At 41.7% G+C, this 22,235-nt stretch overlaps 1 protein-coding gene across 3 annotated transcripts in view; it reads left to right on the top strand.

Moving 5' to 3' along the window:
• The window catches only part of CCDC136 (coiled-coil domain containing 136), a 106,326-nt gene extending 84,532 nt beyond the window's left edge, over window positions 1–21,794 (top strand). For 2 of the 3 annotated variants that reach the window (XM_068275943.1, XM_068275940.1), the window contains exon 10: window positions 12,767–12,845. Coding sequence is in view for 1 of the 3 variants with exons in the window: in XM_068275942.1 (XP_068132043.1) it covers window positions 12,767–12,853 (87 nt within the window). In the remaining 2 variants the exon portion in view is untranslated. Of the gene's footprint in view, window positions 1–12,766 lie in introns of all 3 variants that reach the window. The other variant, XM_068275942.1, reaches the window with a different exon arrangement.
• Window positions 21,795–22,235: the final 441 nt, after the last annotated feature.

Genomic DNA, 22,235 nt, shown 5'->3' with positions numbered 1-22,235 from the left:
GCGGCTCGCAGGCTAGATGTAAACACAAGCGGAAATAATCCGCTTTGTTTACATTTGTACGGCGCTGGCCGTAAGGCAGATCGGCGATCCCCGGCCAATCAGCGGCCGGGGATCGCTGCCATGTGACAGGGGACGTCCTGTCACTGGCTGCACAGGACGGATAGCCGTCCTGTGCAGCCCCGATCACCGGGGGAGGCAGCAGGTAGGAGAGGGAGGGGGGAATTTCGCCGCGGAGGGGGGCTTTGAGGTGCCCCCCCCGCCACCCACAGCAGGCAGGAGAGATCAGACCCCCCCAGCACATCATCCCCATAGGGGGGAAAAAGGGGGGGCAATCTGATCTCCCTGCCTGCACCCTGATCTGTGCTGGGGGCTGCAGAGCCCACCCAGCACAGATCAATCAAACCAGCGCTGGTCCTTAAGGGGGGGTAAAGGGTGGGTCCTCAAGTGGTTAAAGAGGAACTGTCGCGAAAATCTTAAAATTTAAAACACATACAAATAAGAAGTACATTTCTCCCAGAGTAAAATGAGCCATAAATTACTTTTCTCCTATGTTCCTGTCATTATAATAAGAAGTAAAAATCTGTCATTACCGACAGATTTTGGACTAGCCCATCTTCTCATAGAGGGGTTCTCAGGGTTTTCTTTATTTTTAAAAGCATTCCAGAATAGGAGAGCATATAAATAACATCAAAAATGGAAATGAAAAACAACCACTCAGCAAACATTTTAAAGAACACCATGGAAAAAGTCTAGAGACTTTTAAGTTTTTTGCTATACAGAAGGTGGAAAGAGATTGGAGGGGTGGCAATTATATTGATAAAATGTCACGGAAAGAAACCGAGTGGATCTACACTCTGAATAGTGGAGTTCCATTAGGATTGAACTCAGACATTGAGATTTATGCATTTTAAATAAATTTGCTAACTAGAGATACAGTAACAAGTGATACGGAGAGAGGTGGGTGGAGTAATAGAGTATAAGAAGGCACACAGCCAATAGGAGCACGCCCTGAAGAAGGTAGGCGGATCCTACCGAAACGCGTTGGCTATTGGATTAGAAGTGTGGTGACGTCACCCTCGGACTCCGTGTGTTGCAAAGTGCGCTAAAACGGAAGTCCGTGTTTAGCCTACAACGGAGTGATCCAGCAGTGAGTTGCCGGCCGGGACTCAAGCGGATTGAACATCCAAAGATACTGGAAAGGTTGGGAACCCCTTCCGCCCCCCTCCTCTCTCTGAAGAGACTGGAAGTAACCAGCGCTGATAAGCGCAGAAACTGTGAGTTAGCTACTAAGGTAGCGGAAGAGCATATGCTATCAAGTATATTGTGGAGGAATATTCTATAAGTTATGTGGACTGTGGAAATGCAGAGTCTTTAATGCACGCTTTTGAAAGATATATAACGCTTAGTGGAGAGATATATAACGCTGAGTGGACTCATTCTGGAGGTCTGAGGAGGAAAATTAGATTAAAGGAGAAAGGGAAACTGATTATTTTAATCAATTACATGCATGCATGAAGTATTTTGTCAGCATAGAAATCTAGGCAGCTATTCCTGGGACTTTTGATGTGTCCAGGTATATGACTAGAACAAGGCTCGATATAGGTTCATGGTGTGCAGATTCATCTAATTGATGTGTCTTAATAAATGTTGCATTGATTTTATATGCAGAGGCGCATGAGTTTTAATGTTTATATTTTTAAAAGCACTTAGTGAATGGCAGTTGCTCCATCCAACTGCCAAAACAGTGTACAGCGAGCAGGGAGGCTGGCCAGCATCATTGTATAAATCTTTTTCAGGGAATGTCTTTATAAAGAATAAAGGCCATGCTGAGAATCCCCTATGGAGATATGGACTAGCCCAAAACCTGTCGGGAATGCCAGATGTCTACTACCTACTGTGAGTGACAGCAACATAGGAGAGAAGTAATTTATGGCTCATTTTACTCTGGGAGAAATGTACTTCCTATTTGTATGTGTTTTAAATTTTAAGATTTTCGCCACAGTTCCTCTTTACGGACTGAAGTGATAAGATAACTCTCTCACTGTGAAAACGTATCTCTACACCTTAATAAGGCAAGCTTCTTTATTGAATTAACATTGAAAATACCTATTGATGTGTGGTGGTAAGTTTTCTCTTGCCTTATTATCGCCAGCATGATCTTAGTGAATTGAGGCCATAGTTTCGCTTACAAGAAAAATTCAAGAGAAAAAAAGTAAACTTTGTATTACTCACAGGATAAATAAATAATGTGCCCATAAGACAAGACAATAAACTGGCAATGGATGTATACATTATGTCTGTTTATTTGAACTTAAGCAAGCTTATGAACAGTTAATTGATATGTAGTGCTTTTAGAAATTATTAATTTAAGATTCATACCTACCATTTAAATAGATATATATAGTAATATCCCTCTTTGAGGGTATAGTGGTCTAAGTAGTTTTATTTGGGCTCTGAAATATAGCTAAACATTGAATTATATTAAAAAACCTAATGCTGAAAGAATTAAAAAAATAAATCACGTAATTGGATTTTCCGAGGTTGCAAAGACTGAGCCATCTACAGTTATCTGAGCTTAAAGACACCAGGTTGCAAAAGCTTGGACTTTCGACCCTTGTTAACACTAATTGTATTGAAACTGAGATATATTTCACTAACATTATCAATGCGAAAGTTTGGATGTTTGTTAATCAATCACGCAACAATGGCTGAACGGATTTGAATGAAATTTGGCACACATATAGTACATTGCCTGGAATAACATATAGGATACTTTTTATCCACATATCCAAAACGTGGGCGGAGACAAATACAAATTTTACTGGGAAAATGTAAACTGCAGCCATTCTTACACTGTTAATGGTAGGGTTCTCAAACCTTGCACTGTTGGTCACTGGGTGACTGGGATTAATATTCATTAAAGTGGGTGGAGCCTACAAAAGCCAATCAAAATGTACCTATTGATTTTCAAGGGGAATATTTAATTGATGCCATTCTTGCACTGTTAATGGCACAAGCTTCAAACCTGGTACAATTGGTCATTGGGTGACTGGGGTTCAAATTCAGAAAAGGGGTGGAGCCACAGCCAATCAGATCTGTTTCATTTTAATGCAGGTTATTGATGCCAAAGACTGCAAAGCTCACAAACTAGGTCATTGAGTAATTGAGTGATTGTGTGTTAGGGTTAGAAAAGGTGGGTGAAGCCAAACCAGCCATATATATATTACATAGAACTGCATAAACTGTACTTAAACTGTGAAAATGAAATACAGTCAGTAAAAAATCAACATGATGCTAGAATTCCAATTTAGGTATTTACACTTATTCCAATTTAGCCATGGTGGTTGAAGGTACATACTGAATACCAACTGGCCAAGATTATTGTCATTTCTGAAAAAAAATACAGTCACAGTAACAAAGCAATATATGTTTCACAGTGATTTGGAGACAAGTTTGTATACTTTCTGCTGAGCACAGAATCTGGTTAATGCACTGTCCATTATGTACCAGGTGCTGGCAGGAATGCTTTTCTTTGTGCACCAGAAGATGTCCCGTATTATATACTGTCCACATTTCCACTGACAACTGACCAACATATGCTCTACTGAGCACAATGGGATGTAAAACACACTCTCCATAAAGCAAGACAGACATGAACACTAAAAACTGAGCAAGATTATTTACACAGAACACCAGGAACTGGACAGTATGCCAGCTGAGCTGCAAGTATTTTTCTGCATGAATCTTGATTCCAGAGACAGGGCAATATTGTTACCAGTTGGCAGAATGGACTAAATTGTTCACAGAGGTGCCAAGCGTATTTTGGGTTCCGTGATGTGTATCACTCCAGTTGTTTATTGCCTGAGGAAGCGGGATTTTGCCAGTGAAACGCGTTGCAACTTGTCTTTGGAGTATATAAATAAATTATTTATTACTTGAATCGACAGTACCTGTGTCTGTTTTGGGTTGGCTGGTCCACCACCGCATCCCGAATGTTTTAAACATTTTAATGACTTTTATCCTACTGGCGCCTCTATACAGCTATACACAACAAGAATCCACCCTTGGTGGAAGGGTGGTACACCCTCTTTTTTTCCTCTATCCACAGAGAGCGACGTCTTAATCCTGAGTGGGGACAGGTTTGGTCTCCCCACCTGCCTTTTCAGTGGTTGCCTTGGAGGTAACCCTGGTTTGTAAGTACAATACTTACGTTTCATCATTATCATTCGCACTCCTCCAATACAAACTACACTATACTGGGCTCTCGGTTTTCTACCTTTTATGAATGGACTAAATTATTAAATTTTCATTGGAAACTTGGTGCTGAGCAACTGATTTTATGTTGGCAAAGGTGGCTGGGTAATGTGAGAATATATTTTGCAATGGAAGTTTGTTAACATTTTTTTAGTGTTGGTGTTTGAATTCGGCATATTGAATTCAGAACACCTGAATACTGCTGTACACCACAATTCAGCGCCATTTCAGTACAATACAAGTGGATGGGGTCAGTTCACTTACGTGTGCTTCACGGTGCGTTCCATGTCAGCCGGAAGAAAGAAGCATCAGAGTCACATAGAGCACACTGTGAAGCACAGGTAAGTGAACTGCCCCTGCCCCTATGTGCTTGTTTGGTACTGAACTACCCTTGACCCTGTCTGCTTGATCAGTACTGAACTACTCTTGACCCTGTCTGCTTGTTCGGTACTGAACTGCCCGTACCCTGCCCCTGACTGCTTGTTCAGTACTGAACTACTCTTGACCCTGTCTGCTTGTTTAGTGCTGAACTGCCCCTGGCCCTGTCTGCTTGTTTGGTACTGAACTGCCCCTGGCCCTGTCTGCTTGTTTGGTACTGAATTGTTCATGATCCTTTCTGCTTGTTCGGTACAGAACTTTCCCTGGCCCTGTCTGCTTGTTCTGTACTGAACTGCCCATGACCCGGTCTGCTTGTTCTGTACTGAACTGCCCATGACCCTGTCTGCTTGTTCTGTACTGAACTGCCCATGATCCTGTATACTTGTTCTGTACTGTACTGAACTGTCCCTGACCCTGTCTGCTTGTTTGATACTAAACTGCCCCTGACCCTGTCTGCTTGCTCTGTACTGAATTACCCATGACCCTGTCTGCTTGTTCTTTACTGAGCTGTTTATAAACCTGTCTGCTTGTTCTGTACTGTACTGAACTGTCCCTGACCCTGTCTGCTTGTTCGATACTAAACTGCCCCTGACCCTGTCTGCTTGCTTTGTACTGAGCTGCCCCTGACCCTGTCTGCTTGTTCTGTACTTAACTGCCAATAACTCTGTCTGCTTGTCCTGTACTGAACTGACCCTGACCCTGTCTGCTTGTTTGGTACTGAAACTGTGCTGAACTGTAGTATACAGCTGTATTTAGGTGTTTAATTTGCCAAATTCGAACACCAACACTACTCTTCTAACATGACATATGGGGAAGTCTGTTGTTCATTGGAGTTTCAAGACGATACACAAACATTTGTATTTATTTAATAATTTGATGCAAACAGTTGTGGCAATTGTAAAATTGTCAGTGAATACCTATGAAAATGGCACCTAGTTGCAGTTGCAGCACTGTCCGTATCTACTGATGCACTTTATTGTGCATGCAGTCACTGATGATTTGTGTACACTGAGCATTTAATGGGTGATGTCTGGCAACTGCAAATAACCCTAATGCCAGTTACACACTACCAATGCCATAACATGGGCAACTGTCAGTGGTGACCATTACTATGTTTATTTCAGTAATTCCTTTTCCTTATAGTGTGTGATAACATCATATTATCTGATATTTGTTTTTCTCCAGATCCCCTATATAATTTCTCCAGTTGTTTCTCCTGTCTTTTTTGTGCCTTAGTTGTTTCTTTGTTTTCCCTTGTATTATGTGTTTCATTTTAATTATCAATAAAGATTTGGTCCAGTTAAAATAAACATTTTTCTTAGCGGCTTATGATTCCACACCCCCACAAAGCCCCTGGAAGAAAGAAATATGGGATGCTGGTTACAGTTGCGAGGTGAAGTCATATCTGAGCATTCACGTCATTACACATTAATGCTTTGTGAGCTTATACTACACCCACTTCCATTTTATCATTAATATTGCTCACACACTGTGCTCTCACTCTTACAGGAAAATATCACAAGTCTCCCTTTAATTATTACGGCACTTCAGAATTAACATGACATATTAACATTAACATATCTCAGAAATACTTGAAATAACAACCCTAGCACCAACACAGAATGAACAAAGACCATGGCCCTTATTCAATTCCCTTTTTCTCTTAAGAGATCGTTTTACATCTTTTGTTTAACCACTTCAGTACCAGCAGTCTCTGGCCCCTTAGGGACCGGAGTCCGCTAATATAAAAAATGGGGCCTACCTACATCTTGCTGCATGGACCCAATACTACTGCTGATCGGGCTGCTCTCCCATCGCTGAAGCTTATTCCCTCTGCTGTCGATATGACAGCAGAGCTCTGTGAACCAGTCAGGAGCCGAATTCATTGGCTCCTGACCGTGTGATCAATGTGAGCCAATGGAATTGGCTCACAGTGATTACGGGGTCAGGAGCCCCATTGGCTCACAGTTATCATGGCTCCTGACTGGCTCACAGAGCTCTGCTGTCATACCGGCAGCAGGGAGAGTGGGCTGCAGCGGCGGGAGAGCGGCATGATCGGTGGTAGCAGCAGGAGCATGCGGCAGACTAATTGAAATCTATGCCCTGGCAGGAATAACGGGTCCCAACCAGGGCGTAGTTTTCAATTAGCGTCGTCTGGAAGCTTTTAAATCACTTTTCAGCATGCTGCAGTTGAAAAAGCACCAAAAAATAGATTTAAATGGAATGACAAAATTATTTATCTCAAAATTAGTCTTTTCTTGCTTGTTGGTGGCTTAAAAGGCATTTTGTTGATAAGGTGTTAAATAGTGATAAGCGACGGATTAGTTCCGGGTGAAATCCGAATGGGTTTCATTCGGATTTCATCCAGGTTATTAAAGCACCTCTGCGGGTGGGCAAGGGGGGGGGGGGGGGGTGGTGGTGGTTAAACTTAACCAGCAGGCATCTTCTTTAATCCGTACCACAGCACCTCCCATGCTGGGTTCCAAGCGCGTCACGTGACTACAAACACTTCCTCCTTCAACCCGGAAGGAGGAAGTGTTTGTAATCATGTGCCCGCTGCTTGGACCGAAGCTTGGAACGAAGCATGGGACGCGCCGTGAAATGGATTAAAGAAGACGCCTGTTGGGTAAGTTTAACCCCCCCCCCCTTGCCCACCCACACAGGTGCTTTAATTACCTGGCTGAAATCCGAATGAAACCCGTTCGGATTTCATCCGGTGGGCGTCACTGGTGTTAAATATCATCTAGGAGAAAACTTAGGAAAAAAAGTGAATTGAATATGGGCCATGTGGCTACACAGTACACTATTAGGATACAGTTGTGTGACAGAATTGGGAATCCTCATCTGGAGAAAACATTGTGCTGTCACAAGCGGCGGTCACACACTGTACAACAATACACTCAAATGCCAGTCAATACGCTAGGCTCTAAATATGGAACAGCAAGTACTACACTATACACCAAGATTGCACCTTCCACCATTTACAGAATTTCGTGCACAATCCAATGTAAACAAACTAAAATCCCTTTCACTCCATAGTTGTATATCATTTGTACAGTACAAAAGCTTGTTGGTGTGTAAGGGGACACTTAATTTCAATTAATTTAGATTTTATGTGAAATCTGCTACTTAATCTGCCATTTACACAAAATGTTGCTCTTTTGCAGCATGGCCAATCTTTACCTCTTTTTTGTGACTGATCTGATGCCCAAAAATTAATAATGGAAGAAGTGAACTAATTTTAAGTGATTCTATCAAGACAAGTGAATCTTACTGAAATCAACCAGTTTGCTTAGACTGTGGGCCTGAGGCAATAACTAGCAGTAATGTTACCATGCGAAGGCAGAACATGGTAATATTACTGGCACTACCGCAGCAGTGTACCAAGAGTACCAGCAGTGTACTGCGAGTTACGCTATGTGTGAGTGTTGCTATGGTAATACGCATTAATTACATGCATGGGTTGTGCTAGTACAGTCCTGGCCAAAAGTTTTGAGACTGTCAAAAATATTCATTTTCACAAAGTTTGCTGCTAAACTGCTTTTAGATCTTTGTTTCAGTTGTTTATGTGATGTACTGAAATATAATTATATGCACTTCATACGTTTCAAAGGCTTTTATTGACAATTACATGAGATTTATGCAAAGAGTCATTATTTGCTGTGTTGGCCCTTCTTTTCCAGGACCTCTGCAATTCAACTGGGCATGCTCTCAATCAACTTCTGGGCCAAATCCTGACTGATAACAACCCATTCTTTCATAATCACTTCTTTGAGTTTCTCAGAATTAGTTGGTTTTGGTTTGTCCTCTTGAGGAATGACCACAAGTTCTCAATGGGATTAAGATCTGGGGAGTTTCCAGGCCATGGACCCAAAATTTCAACGTTTGGTCCCCGAGCCACTTAGTTATCATTTTTCCCTTATGACACAGTGCTCCATCGTGCTGGAAAATGCATTGTTCTTCACCAAACTGTTGTTGGATTGTTGGAAGAAGTTGCTGTTGGAGGGTGTTTTGGTACCATTCTTTATTCATGGCTGTGTTTTTGGGCAAAATTGTGAGTGAGCCCACTCTCTTGGATGAGAAGCAACACCACACATGAATGGTCTCAGGATGTTTTACTGTTTGCATGACACAGGACTGATGATAGCGCTCACCTTTTCTTCTCCTGACAAGCCTTTTTCCAGGTGCTCCAAACAATCGGAAAGGGGCTTCATTGGAGAATATGACTTTGCCCCAGTCCTCAGCAGTCCATTCACCACATTTTCTGCAGAAGATCAATCTGTCCCTGGTATTTTTTTTGGGAGAGAAGTGGCTTCTTTGCTGCCCTTCTTGACACCAGGCCATCTTCCAAAAGACTTCGCCTCACTGTGCGTGCAGATGCGCTCACAGCTGCCACCATTCATGTGTGGGGTTGCTTCTTATCCAAGGGAGTGGGCTCACTCACAATTTTGCCAAAAAACACAGCCATGAATAAAGAATGGTACCAAAACACCCTCCAACAGCAACTTCTTCCAACAATCCAACAACAGTTTGGTGAAGAACAATGCATTTTCCAGCACGCTGGAGCACCGTGTCCTAAGGAAAAAGTGATATCTAAGTTGCTCGGGGACCAAAACGTTGAAATTTTGGGTCCATGGCCTGGAAACTCCCCAGATCTTAATCCCATTGAGAACTTGTGGTCATTCCTCAAGAGGTGGGTGGACAAACCAAAACCAACTAATTCTGAGAAACTCAAAGAAGTGATTATGAAAGAATGGGTTGCTATCAGTCAGGATTTGGCCCAGAAGTTGGTTGAGAGCATACCCAGTCGAGTTGCAGTGGTCCTGAAAAAGAAGGGCCAACACTGCAAATACTGACTCTTTGCATAAATCTCATGTAATGGTCAATAAAAGCCTTAAAACGTATGAAGTGCTGATAATTATATTTCAGTACATCACATAAACAACTGAAACAAATATCTAAAAGCAGTTTATCAGCAAACTTTGTGAAAACGAATATTTTTGACAGTCTTAAAACTTTTGGCCAGGACTCTAGTGTAACTAGCTGGGGTACTACTGGTAATATTGCTGTGTGCTGTCTCCAGTTAGTGCATCAGGTCCTAGATAGCGTACTGGGTAAGGCTGCTACCTTTGATGTTGGGTTTGAGCCTTTGACCATGGTTTGAATCCTAGTTTAAGCAAGTATGTAAAACAGTAAGTAGTCTTTGGGCAAGGCTTCCTTATGATCCTGGTGGAGCATGCCCTTAGTGGCTGCAGCCCTGAAATTCTGAGTTTGCCAGGAGAAAAGTGCAATAAAAATGTTCTGTGTGTGGTCAGCTATAGTTTTTAGGGCAAAGCAGTTGTATAGGATTGATAAGATGGAGATAAAGTCTAGCTGCACTGAAGAATGAATCAACCACAGGTAGGCAGTGCCATTCGTGTACATTGCCAGGTCAGATTCCTTTTAAAGAATGCTAGCCTTGAGGATGTAATGCTGATCCGTTGGCCATAACACTTTTGTAGGTTACCCAATTTTCGTGGACCAAATATGCAGATCAAGGGGGAAGTCAGAACACCTGATTTGTAGACTGCTTTAAGTGAGACGCATAGCAAACATTTCGGCCTGATCATAACTGACATCTTTTAAAAGGAGATCAGAAAGATAGCATCCATTGTCTAATGACGAGTGCATTTTAATACCTGCATGATATTTGATGGTGTCTCTTTAAGCCCTGTCTCCAAGGAGTCTCTTCAAGCCCTGTCCCTAAAATTCTATCAATTATAACTTTATATTAAAATTCATTCTTATTAATAATTCCATTAAAGGGAGCCTTAACTGTACAAAGGAAAAAGAGTTTCACTTACCTGGGCCTTCGACCAGCCCCCTGCAGCTGTCCTGTGCCTGCAGCGTACCAAACCGATCCTCGAGTCCCCGCCGCGGATTAGTTTCCTTTGGCCATGAGCATCTTCGTACGCGTTCATGTCGGCGAGCACGTCCTGCGCGGACGCAGTAAGAGTTTCTCTCTTACCATGCCTGCGCAGGACGCGTTCGCTGACGTGAACGCACACAAGGATGCACGTGGCAAGGGCCACGCAGTTGCAGTGGACCGTTGACTGATCAGTCAGCAGAAGTGAAACTAATCTGTTTCGGGGGACCGGATAGGTTGGGCATGGCACGGGCACAAGACGGCTGCAGGGGGCTGCTCGAAGCCCAAGGTAAGTGAAACTCTTTTAACTTTGTTCAGTTAAGGTTCCCTTTAAGGCCAATGGTATCTATGGAAATTAAAACACTGCCTCAAATAAGGCTTACCAACTCTGCTGCTCTGTCCTTTACAATAACATCATAGGTTCATATTTGCTTGTCTGTTTGAACTGTGTGTCAGACTAACAATGAGGGGCTCAATCAAATATAGGACATTACTTAGTTATGATAACAATAAGGGTCTCAGTCAAATACAGATCATCACGTGTATGACAATAAGGGGTACAGTCATACATATAGGACATGACTTTTAGGTATGACAATGAGGGGAGCAGTCACACATATAGGATATCACTTAGGTATGACAATGAGGGGAGCAGTTATACATATAGGACAACACTTAGGTATGACAATAAGGGGATTTATACAAGTAGGACATGACTTAGGTATGACAATGAGGGGATCAGTCATACATATAGGACATCACTTAGGTATGACAATGAGGGGAGCAGTTATACATATAGGACACCACTTAGATAGAACAATGAGGGGCTCAGGCAAATATAGCCATCACTTAGATATGACAAATGGGGAAAATAGAGGTCGTTACTTAAAGAGGAACCGTCGCGAAAATCTTAAAATGCAAAACACATTATAATAAGAAGTATGTTTCTTCCTGAGTAAACAGCCATAAATTACTTCTCTCCTATGTTGCTGGCATTTACAGTAAGTAGTAGAAATCTGACATTACCAACAGGTTTTGGGCTAGTCCATCTCTTTATAGGGGATTCTCAGCATGGCCTTTATTCTCTATAAAGACACTCCCAGAAAAAGATTTATACAAAGATGTTGATCAGCCTCCCTGATCACCGTACACTTTTTTTTGGGCAGTTGGACGGAGACACTGCCATTCACTAAGTGCTTTTTGAAAATAAAGAAATTCCTGTGGACCTCCCATAAGGAGATGGGCTAGTCCAAAACCTGTCGGTTCTGTCAGATTTCTACTACCTACTGTGAATGACAGCAACATAGGAGAAAAGTAATTTATGGCTCATTTTACTCTTTACTTTTTCAGGGAATGTCTTTATAAAGAATAAAGGCCATGCTGAGAATCCCCTATGGAGATATGGACTAGCCCAAAACCTGTCGGGAATGCCAGATGTCTACTACCTACTGTGAGTGACAGCAACATAGGAGAAAAGTAATTTATGGCTCATTTTACTCTGGAAGAAACGTAATTCTTAATTGTATATGTTTAGATGTATTTTAAATTTTAAGATTTTCGCGACAGAGGTCCTTTAAAGAGAGTCTGAAGCGAGAATAAATCTCGCTTCAGACATCAGATAGCAGGGGCTTGTGTGCCCCTGCTAAAACACCGCTATCCCGCGGCTTAACGGAGGTCCCTTCACCCCCAAATCCCCTCCGTACAGCCGGGGAGCGCTTCCGCATTGGGGCAGGGCTAACTGCCGCAGCCCTGCCTCCCGCGCGTCTATCAGACACGTACCTCCGCCTCTCCCCCGCCCCTCTCAGTCTTCCTTCACTGAGAGGGGCAGAGGAGAGGCGGCGATGCGCGTCTGATAGACGCGCTGAGAGGCAGGGCTGCAGCCGTTAGCCCTGCCTCCAGGAAGAGAAAATCTACGACCAAGTTGACGACCAAGTTTAGCGGGGGTGGGTTTGGGGGTGAAGGGACCCCCGTTTAGCCGCGCGATAGCGGCGTTTTAGCAGGGGCACACATGCCCCTGCTAACTATGAGCTCTGAAGCGAGATTTATTCTTGCTTCAGAGTCTCTTTAAGTATGTCATCATCATTGTCAAACATTGAAATCAATTACATTTCAATGAATAGTTACAATAAAGTAAGTCCATCTCTATTGAATATATTTTATATTGGTTTCATAAATAAGGTACAGAGTGGAGACCTGCTTTCCTTACATCCCCTTCTTTCTCTTTCCCAGGCTGCTCTATGGAATCCTCTCTTCCTCCTGGCAGTGGCTGCAGCTGTTGTATTACTATGTCCAAGTCTGAGGAGAGGCCCTGACTGATTCTGGACAGCAACAACTCAGCTCAGCAATTCTACATAGACCTTCATAGCACATCACATCTATTTAGGGTCATATATAGTCTTCTGGTTACCATACTGTCCACACAACGAATCACTACACAATGTGGCTGCAAAAGCCTACTTACACTAGCTGTAAAACTGAACACAACACAGCAGTCTGTGCCTACACAATGCACATAGCACAGTGGGTAAAATTCAGGCATCGTTATAGGCAGTGTTTATGGAAGTCTATTCAAAGTGTTTTATAGAAACTGGTGAAAAAGATCCCAGCACTTACAGCAGTGCATAGGCCTGATTTATGACGGCATCTTCAAAGATCTCCATCTCCATTGGGTATATTGTCAGTGATCCAACACACCTGGACTGGAGTGATCACCACTGTCCGGGGCTGGCTGCCTTAGTGTGCCGTGTGGTGCAGCCACATTCAATAAAAGTACATCAGCATGCAGCAGAAAGAATGTTTTATATGGCATTGCACCACCATCAATGTGAATGGTGCTATGCATTTTAAAGTGACCCTGTAGTGAGGGGGATATAGAAGCTGCCATGTATATTTACTTTTAAATAATGGCAATTGCCTGTCTGATGTCTATGGCTTCAGTGCAGGGGTGTAACTAGAGAGGAGCAGCTCCTGTGATTGCTGGGGGGTCCAGAGCTGTGGGGGGCCCCCAACTACTAACCTTCCCGTCCTCTGATAAAGGGGACTGTACTCCAGATCAGGTGTTTTTGTGGCTACACTTGTTATGGGTGTGAAGATCATGATGGCCTCACTTGTTTTAGGACTCTTTTAAGAGGGACCCCAAGGCCATGAAGCGCACCAAAGGGAGGCAAGTCCCTGCATCCGTGGGTGGTCCCTCTGGGGCCGCTCAAGGGCTCTTTTTAGGGGGCAGGAGGGGTCGCAGCATGAGGGGAGAGCATGGCCACATATTGGCAGGGAGGGGGGACAGTCCCCCCCTCCCTCTCCTCGGGGTCTCCCCTCAGCACTCCCCTCCAGCATCAATTAGTGGCAGCAGGCAGCGGGCAGGAACACATACCTCCATGCGTTCCATGCGCTGTTTAAACAGGAAGTAGCGTGAGGCACTTAGAGATCAGACCTCCGCGATAGATAGTTACATAGTTATTTTGGTTGAAAAAAGACATACGTCCATCTATCCCTAACATCGAGACATACCTAATCTATATGGGCGCCTCCTACTACTCTGCTATCTTGTTGTTACCCCGCGTTAGGGGAGTCAACCACCTCTCGGTGGTCCATTTTAAGGAGCTGCGACCTTCACCCAACAACTACAAGGCCAAGTGGAGACGTTACTTCTCCGCATGCTGACATAGAGAAGTTGCCTCTTGTCTGCAACCCTGCTTTGTGAGTATATCTCTTATTATATAAAGATGTTACTCAGACTAATAGCGATAATACACCAGATTGGGCTCCCGGTCTTCTCTTGTTTTTAGTTTTTCACAAGCCTGAGTTGGCATTAAACCTATTATCCCCTATACATCAACTATATCATTATCTTTATCCCTCTCTTTGCAGGTCCACTTGAAGAGAAACCCTGGGCAGTAGTGGTAAGGGGTGGGGCAGTACAGCAGGCACACCATATTGCTTCCTGTTAGAATAAGCTCTTATTGTTTCCCCACTACAGATGTTTGGAGACCTTTAAAGATACCTTCATAAATCAGGCCCAGTGTGTGTCACTCCTAATCATCTCTGAAGCCTCATATTTTAGTTTATAAGTCTGTAAGCTCCTGTGTTCTTGAGATAACACATTGTGTCAGACAGCCTTGCTGTAAGCAGTTTGCGGTAGAGTTCTGCTAGACCCTTCTGTATGAAGGTGAAGACAAGAACTACTCATTTGGCTTTCAAATAAGCCTGTCACAAGCATCCTTAATAATCTGAATCTTCACTCAGATATTGCTCTTCTAATGAAGTCTTATCAGTCTAATATGGTGTTTTATTATATAATAATATTGTATTTGCAAACTTCTGGTTGCTTCAGGCTGAAAACCTCAAATGAGGCTGACTAATAAGGTGCCAGATGTCAGTGCTACTGACATAGTTCCTCCTCTGATCACTGCTATGCTTTGAAATCTGCACATACTGTATTGTCAGTTATAAAAGCACTGGGCTTCCTCTTTATGCATATTTTTTTTAATATTTCACAGTTTTACTAGTATGTCTTATCAGTGACCAGCTCAGGCAGGAGATAAGGCTGCCATCCGCCAAAATGTGCGCCAAAATGTGATAAGGCTGCCATCTGCCAAAATGTGACACCTTGGTGTGATAAGAGGCAAGACACACACACATAAAAGCACAAACAGCTCTCCGGAAAGTAATGCTTTTCTTTTACATTAGCATAAAATTAATACAATTGTCCATTACATGCTCATTTGAGGCAGGTGTAACAAGGCAGTATGTGTTGCCTTTTCTATTTAAAAATCCTGAAATGCAGACACACTGACTGGCTGCTGTAGGCAGCATTTACAAATACAATCAGAAGTACAGTGTAACTGTGTGTATGTGTGAAACTAGTACACAGGCTGCATGATCCTTAGGCTCTCAGTCCTGAAAGGTCCAATAACTATTTTTTCCTTTAGTTGTATATCTTAAGATCCCTGGAATGTTTAGACTTACAATTTAATAGCCTGTTTATTTCTGTGGTTATACCACATGTATAACACTCATGTGTCCAGTGCTAGAGGTGCTAAGCTTGTGTTTATTTTAGACTTTTATATGGTCATATGGTGCCATAGTTTGATATATTAACTGTTCATTTTTAGAAGTTACAACTAAGCTGACAATTTTGTTTGTGTTATATGGGTGCTAAGCTTTACCTTTACCTGTCTTTGACTGTATACCTGGTTGTTCAGACTATCTGCTACTTTTATAGTACTATATGATGCTTTTCTTCAATTTTTTAGATAAGGATTTTCACTGCAAGTTCACATACCCATTAGAAAAAGGGAAACATCAGTGGAATAGTATATAAGCAAAGCCATGAATACTCAGTAGATTTGCTGGCAACCCATTTAGAAAATGATCTTTGGTTGTTACAATTTGCTTGTAGTATTTCCAGTCTGGTGGATCCATTATATGTAATCACTAGAAAATAGATGACACATTTATTCTGTGTAAATTCATTCAGAATCCAGGGAGAAGTGTGTGTTTGATTTGATCAGCTGAATGATTTGGGAGTCTCTGATTGGCTGGCCGCAATCACGTGATTATGTTTTACTTCTGTTTTCTGTGTAGGCTCCAAAAGGAAACAGAAATTTGACGGAAGTTGAAGTTTTAAGCCTTGTACAACGCTCGGGTCTTGTTGCCCTACATGACCGTTAAGGTCCGTACACACACTAGAGTTAAGTCGGTGCGCACAAACAAGCGATGTCAAATCAAGCCACATTGCCTGGCAAAAAGAAACAACAAGTAGCTTAAACCGCATTTTTCACACACACACTGATGTTCTAGACAATTATGTTATTTGAATACTGCAGGCGGAAGTGACATTTCACATGACTTATGCACGCATGCTATATGAACAAAGTAATTTGAACGATATTCTACACACCAGCCAATTGCACAATATGTGCTCCACAGTTGTCTGAATTGATCTGCCAGTTGGAGCAGGCAGAATACGCAATACCGCTCTCTCATAGTTTTTGTATAACATCGTTTTGGTACATTTTTTATACTGATTGCCATCCAACATGGCGATATCTGTCGTTCGACTTTTCTGTAGTGTGTGTACAAAGCTTTAGAGTGACAGGGTTTGGAATGAGCACAAACATGCTGCTTAGAGCCCAGCTGTCTTTATGGACAACGGTGAAGAAACAGAGCAAAAGTGATGAGTGGTGGTAGAGAGAGAGTCACTGAACAATTGTAGATCGCTGCTTATTTAGTAATCATCAACAATTATCTCTAAAGATGAGTATCTACATATGTGAACAGATCAGTCAGCTGATCACACTGATCACTTGCTTCTCTTAGATTTCTCCTCAAGGACAAATCATGTACTATAGGATAAATCCATTATTTCTAGTAAGCACTCAGTTATAGATGGGCTTCTCTTAGGGCTGGTAATTCAGCCACAGGTCCATGTGCTTACATACCTTGTATAGATGAGATTTAATGTGACTGTGTATTCTGGCTTTTTGATTAACACAGATTTAGCCATACATCCTACATTTTTGCTTGTTTATTGTGATCTCTTTGAGTGTCATTTACTCGCTGTGACTTTTTCAGTTTTCTTATCATATTGTCAAGTTTGTACAAGTCTGTGTAATTAATATGTTTGCATAAATAATGGAAGTTGCAGTGATACTTTTGCGACAAATAAGAAGCAGGTTATTGTTTTTCTACAGTCTTATCAGGGTTATCCTGTAACAAGGTGTTACTCCATTATTGGTAAGCTAAAGCCATAGTTACAGGAAGCAGTGTTAGTAGGTGCTTCCAGCAATGTGCAGTATAAATGTTTTCTGGAACCTGCAGTACAGATGAGGATCCCGTCTGTAAAAGGAACTTGTCTTGTTGGAAGGAATTATAAAGGTATGTAAAAGAAGTGCTTTGTGGACAGACAAGAGCTGCTATCTTTCTTGGCTCACCAATGGGATCCATAACAGTCTCACTTGCAGAATTCAGGAACAAAGAGACAGCTCAGATATTCCAGGCTGCTATATTTGCACCATGTTGTAAACTTATGTATTGTGAATTTTTCTAAAATTGCTATACATCACTGATTTCATAAAATAGAATGAGCTAAATCGAATAGAATGTTGTATGTAATTTCAGACTGTTATGTTAAAAGAGATATTTATTAATGGAACTGTAATGGCAAGCAATAGAATATGATTTATTACAAGCCACAAATGTACTTTATGATGTTTTCTATGGCTTTTGTGGTTTTATAGTCATTTTTAAGCCATACCACTGTATATACAAAAAAAAAAAAAAAAAAAGAAGCAAGGAAGGGGTACATGGATGCACTTATAATTATCTCAGGAGGAGATCTGAAGCACCTTGACTTCAATGGGTACATTTCTTTAGCAAATTTGAGGGTCATATGCTAAAATGCAACCTCAGGCCCACTATACTCCATTGAGACTAACAATGTCAATGACAACCTAATACGAGGTGGGAGTAGGAGAGGTATGTATGGATTCAGTGTGGGAAAATTGTGTCCTGCTTCCACATTGCAGCTAAATATTTGCTGATTGTTGGCTATATTACCTGGTTTTTATTGGGATTGTTGGGCATTTATCCCATTCTTTACTTAAACCTAACCAATCCCTAATCTTAACCTCCTCCTTCTGACAAAGACTTTCTTCCTGAGACCAAATCTTAACCTCTCCCCTTAAAGTTCATCTTTCATTCTTGAGATAGCTAATACATAGTATCTTTCTGATTGTAAACCTTTCTTATAAATAATTTCACCCCCTACCTTATGCTAACCCCTCCTAATATATACTCCTTTATTTGTGCTTAACCTTAACTCCTACGCTTAATGCTCCCAAAATCATGCCTAACCTTCCCTCCTTAATGCTAAAAAACTCACTTCCTCATGCCTTACTTTAACCTTCCCTTCTTAATGCTACCCCCTCCTAACCAAAAACTACCTTCCTCATGCCTAATCGTAACCTCTGCCCTATACCACTCGAAACAAACGATCTTCCTCATGCCTAACATTAACTAACTTCTCCTAACACAAACTCCCTTCCTTATGCTTAACCTCTCCCCCCCCCCCCCCAAAACCTAACCCCTCCTAAAAAACTTCCTTCTTCATGCTTAACCTTCACTCCCCCACCCCATTTAACGCTAACACCCCCAACAAACTCCTTTATGCTTAACTCTCACCTCTCCCCTTAACACTAACCTTTCCTAAGGAAAACTGCTTTCTTCATACCTAACTTTAACCCCTGAACCATCCCCCCTTTAATGTTCACCCTTTTCTGATTAAATCCCCCTCCCTGAACCTAGCATTAACCTACCCACCTATCATTAAAGGGAGCCAGAGATGAACGTTTCACACAAAATAAACATATCAGTCCATAGCTTGTAAAGAATAAATGCTCTACCTGATAATTTCGCTGCTCTGGTGTGCCTTTTTTAGTGTTTTTATTCATTATTGCTCCAGGAAAAATCCAAAATGGCCGCCGGCTCATATCCCTTCTGCTTCCGGGTTATGAGTTGTTCTGGATGTGCTGTCTAGGCTATATGAGAAAGGCTGCTGCAGCCTTTCATCTGTGTGCTTTCATTTTGGTATGATGTGCAGCTGCCTGTAGGAAGTGTCTCTCATAGGAATGAAACTGCAGTCATCATCATTATTGTGCACACAGAACACACAGATCATATTGCAGCCACACTTGTCTGTTTCAGAGATTCTCTCTCAGCAGGAGCAGCCCCTCCCATGTCATCAGAGCTCTCAGTATGCAAAGCAGGAAAGCTGAGCCCGGAGGTGGCAGGCTTGGGGTTGAAAAGACTCCACAGAAGAGTGGCTCAGCTATAATGTTTCCAGGTCAAACCTAGACTGAAGGCTCAGTCGGGGATTCTTATCACAGCTGATAACAGACTAATTAAGCAGATAAGAATGAAACTAAAAGCAGGGTAGGTCTTTACTGTCATGTTCCCACTGATAAATGTAGTAAAATACATGAGGGTGCTTCGTCTCTGGTTCTCTTTAAACCCTTCCAGATTAAATCCCTCTTCCTGATACAAGCCTTACATTTTTTATGTAAAAGTAGCCCCAACCTGATGCACTCCCACGTTACCCTTTGTTTCAGCCCTCAACCCTCCACCCCCCTGCTAAGATCTAGTCTTCCTGGATGCATTACTTTTGGCTCTAGTGTTGGGCTTGTATTCTACCAGTTCTTTGTTGGAATCATCAGTTCTCGGCTCTAGATCACAGTAAAACTTAGCACCAGGAACCAGTTCTCCCACACTGAGTTGCTTTGGAGGCAGAGGGCTCAAGCCTGTCCTTAGGAAAGTGTTATTTATTTGCATATAAGCACAACTTGGGACAGGGGATTCTCAGAACATCCTGGAAGAAAATAGAAGCTCAGTGCAGACAACACACTATGTGGCTTTGCTGCACTAGCATGGGCAGTTTACAAAATTACATTATGGTTTAACTTTAACGGGAGATGAGCGGATCAAACAGGCTAGTCTGACATTTTAATAAGGTCTGGAATTGTAAGTGCCAAAGTACAAACAATAATTCCTGGAATTTCACTTAACAGTGGAACACTGTGAGACCACAATTTACAGTTTTGAGCTATTTTCATTCTTAATACACTGTGAAGGAATAAAAAACCAGTACAGAAGCAATCAGGTTACATTTGAGTTAGTGAATTTGCTGAATACTAACATACCTGATTGACATGCTGCAAACAAGCATTCCTCATTATCTGCTCTATAAACATGCTAACCAGTCTTCATCCTGCAGGGAGTGTTAAATAACTGACATGGGTTCTGTGTAAGGGTTAAACAGAAAATGCAATGTGTGGCATTTTGTGCTTTCTTTATACAGTAGGGCCTTAAGAAAAGTAAACAAAACCTAAGCTGATCAATTGCTATTTTTATTATGAAAAGATAATTTCCAGTGTATCCTTTCACCATATATAACTGTCATTTAACACAATTAGTCATTCACACTGGAAAAAAAAGAGAAATGCCAAACAAGCTTTGCCTTTTTAATTTTGATAGAATGAATGAGATCCTCTGGGGTGTTTTATTGTTGTAAATACTCTTGGGCTCTAATCTTTCTGCGCTCTGCCAAAAACTAAACATGTACAGAAACATTTTTACTACTGCCAAAAACTAAAAAAAAGTTATGAATGGGGCTCTGCTTTGAAGTGGATCTGACCAAAAACAAAATGAAAACACTGATAAGGCTGTCTTCTTTACAGCCTCAATTGCTATTGCCTGGTATCAGTTCTGTGAAATGAATGGAAGTCAATGGTTCCAGTAAACTTGGTCCCACCCTATTTCCACATGTGACTATACACTGACCTCTGTATTGGTGCATTGGCTGCAGGATGACATCAGAGAAGCGTGTGAATGGCATTGCCACCTCTGCTGGCAGAAATAAGCACTGAGTGAAGCAACATTTACCAGAAAAGATGCCAGCCAATGATAAGTCTACAAGGAATATCTAATAACTTTTTAACATTTTTAAGCCTTTTTTAATAAACAGAGAAATTAGACCATGCCTTGTAAGGGTTTTTCACCTTCCTCCGGATTAACAGGGATATGTAAGGGTGCAGGCTAGTATTGTACTTTGTTTTCTGGTTGAACTTTATGGCCACTAACTAGATTGCCCCAACACTTTTGGCCATTTAACTCCTTATTCCCCATGCAGGCTGGAATCATTCAGGAAGGCTAAACCAATGAGAGTGGGTCTCCAATGCATTGAAAAACAAACACCCTTAATCAGTGCCAAGGACAATGGGTTTAACACTAACTGAACTGAACATTTACTTTGAGGAATGACGTAAGGATCTTTGGGTCTTCTACTGAGATTAATAATTGGTTAATTGATCTGCACTTGTGGAAACTCTCGACTGGGTATTCCTTTGCACAGGGATTATTTGCATAGTGTGTGTGGGAATCATTTATAACTGTATTGCTAATTAGCTTGCATATGCTTGGTACACATTTCCATTGGTTTACAAAAATAAAAATGGTAAGTGCTAATCACATCTGGTGCTCCTCTTATTCCTGTGTGCGATTTATCAATATAGAACATGGTAGTTTTTTTGTATTCTGGTTTAAAGTTATTTTAGGAAAATAGCATAAGTATTTGACAAGCTTAAATTAACCTCTTCTTATCACTTGTTTTTTTTTACTTATGAATACAGTAGATAAGGATTAAAACCTTTCTGAAGTAAGTTTTTATTGTTGGTTTTGTCACAGTTGTCTATATTTCCTTTAATTTCCTGTTGAAACAATAAGGTTTGAATCAGTATGATACAATTTATTGGCTAACTTAAAGATAAATAAAAAGTAAGGTTTCGGCTAATACACCTTCTTCAGACTTCCATCCTGTATATTAACAAGATGTTAACACACACAGCTTATCTTTTGATAATATACGGGATGGAAGTCTGAAGAAGGTGTATTAGCCGAAACCTTACCGTATATACTCGCATATAAGCCGATCCACATATAAGCCGACCCCCCAACTTTTCCCTGAAAAAACAGGGAAAAATGATTGACCCCCATATAAGCCGGGGGTAGGAAATGCTGGATTGGTTCTGCCCCCCAGTGTGTCCCAGTATAGCTAGTATAGTGCCCAGTATAGGTAGGTAGTGTCCAGTATAGCCAGTATAGTGCCCAGTATAGCTAGTAAAGTGCCCAGTATAGCCAGTATAGT

This window comes from Hyperolius riggenbachi, chromosome 3 (assembly GCF_040937935.1).
Source record: "Hyperolius riggenbachi isolate aHypRig1 chromosome 3, aHypRig1.pri, whole genome shotgun sequence".
NCBI lineage: Eukaryota > Metazoa > Chordata > Amphibia > Anura > Hyperoliidae > Hyperolius > Hyperolius riggenbachi.
This window is presented reverse-complemented; position numbering and strand designations above follow the sequence as displayed.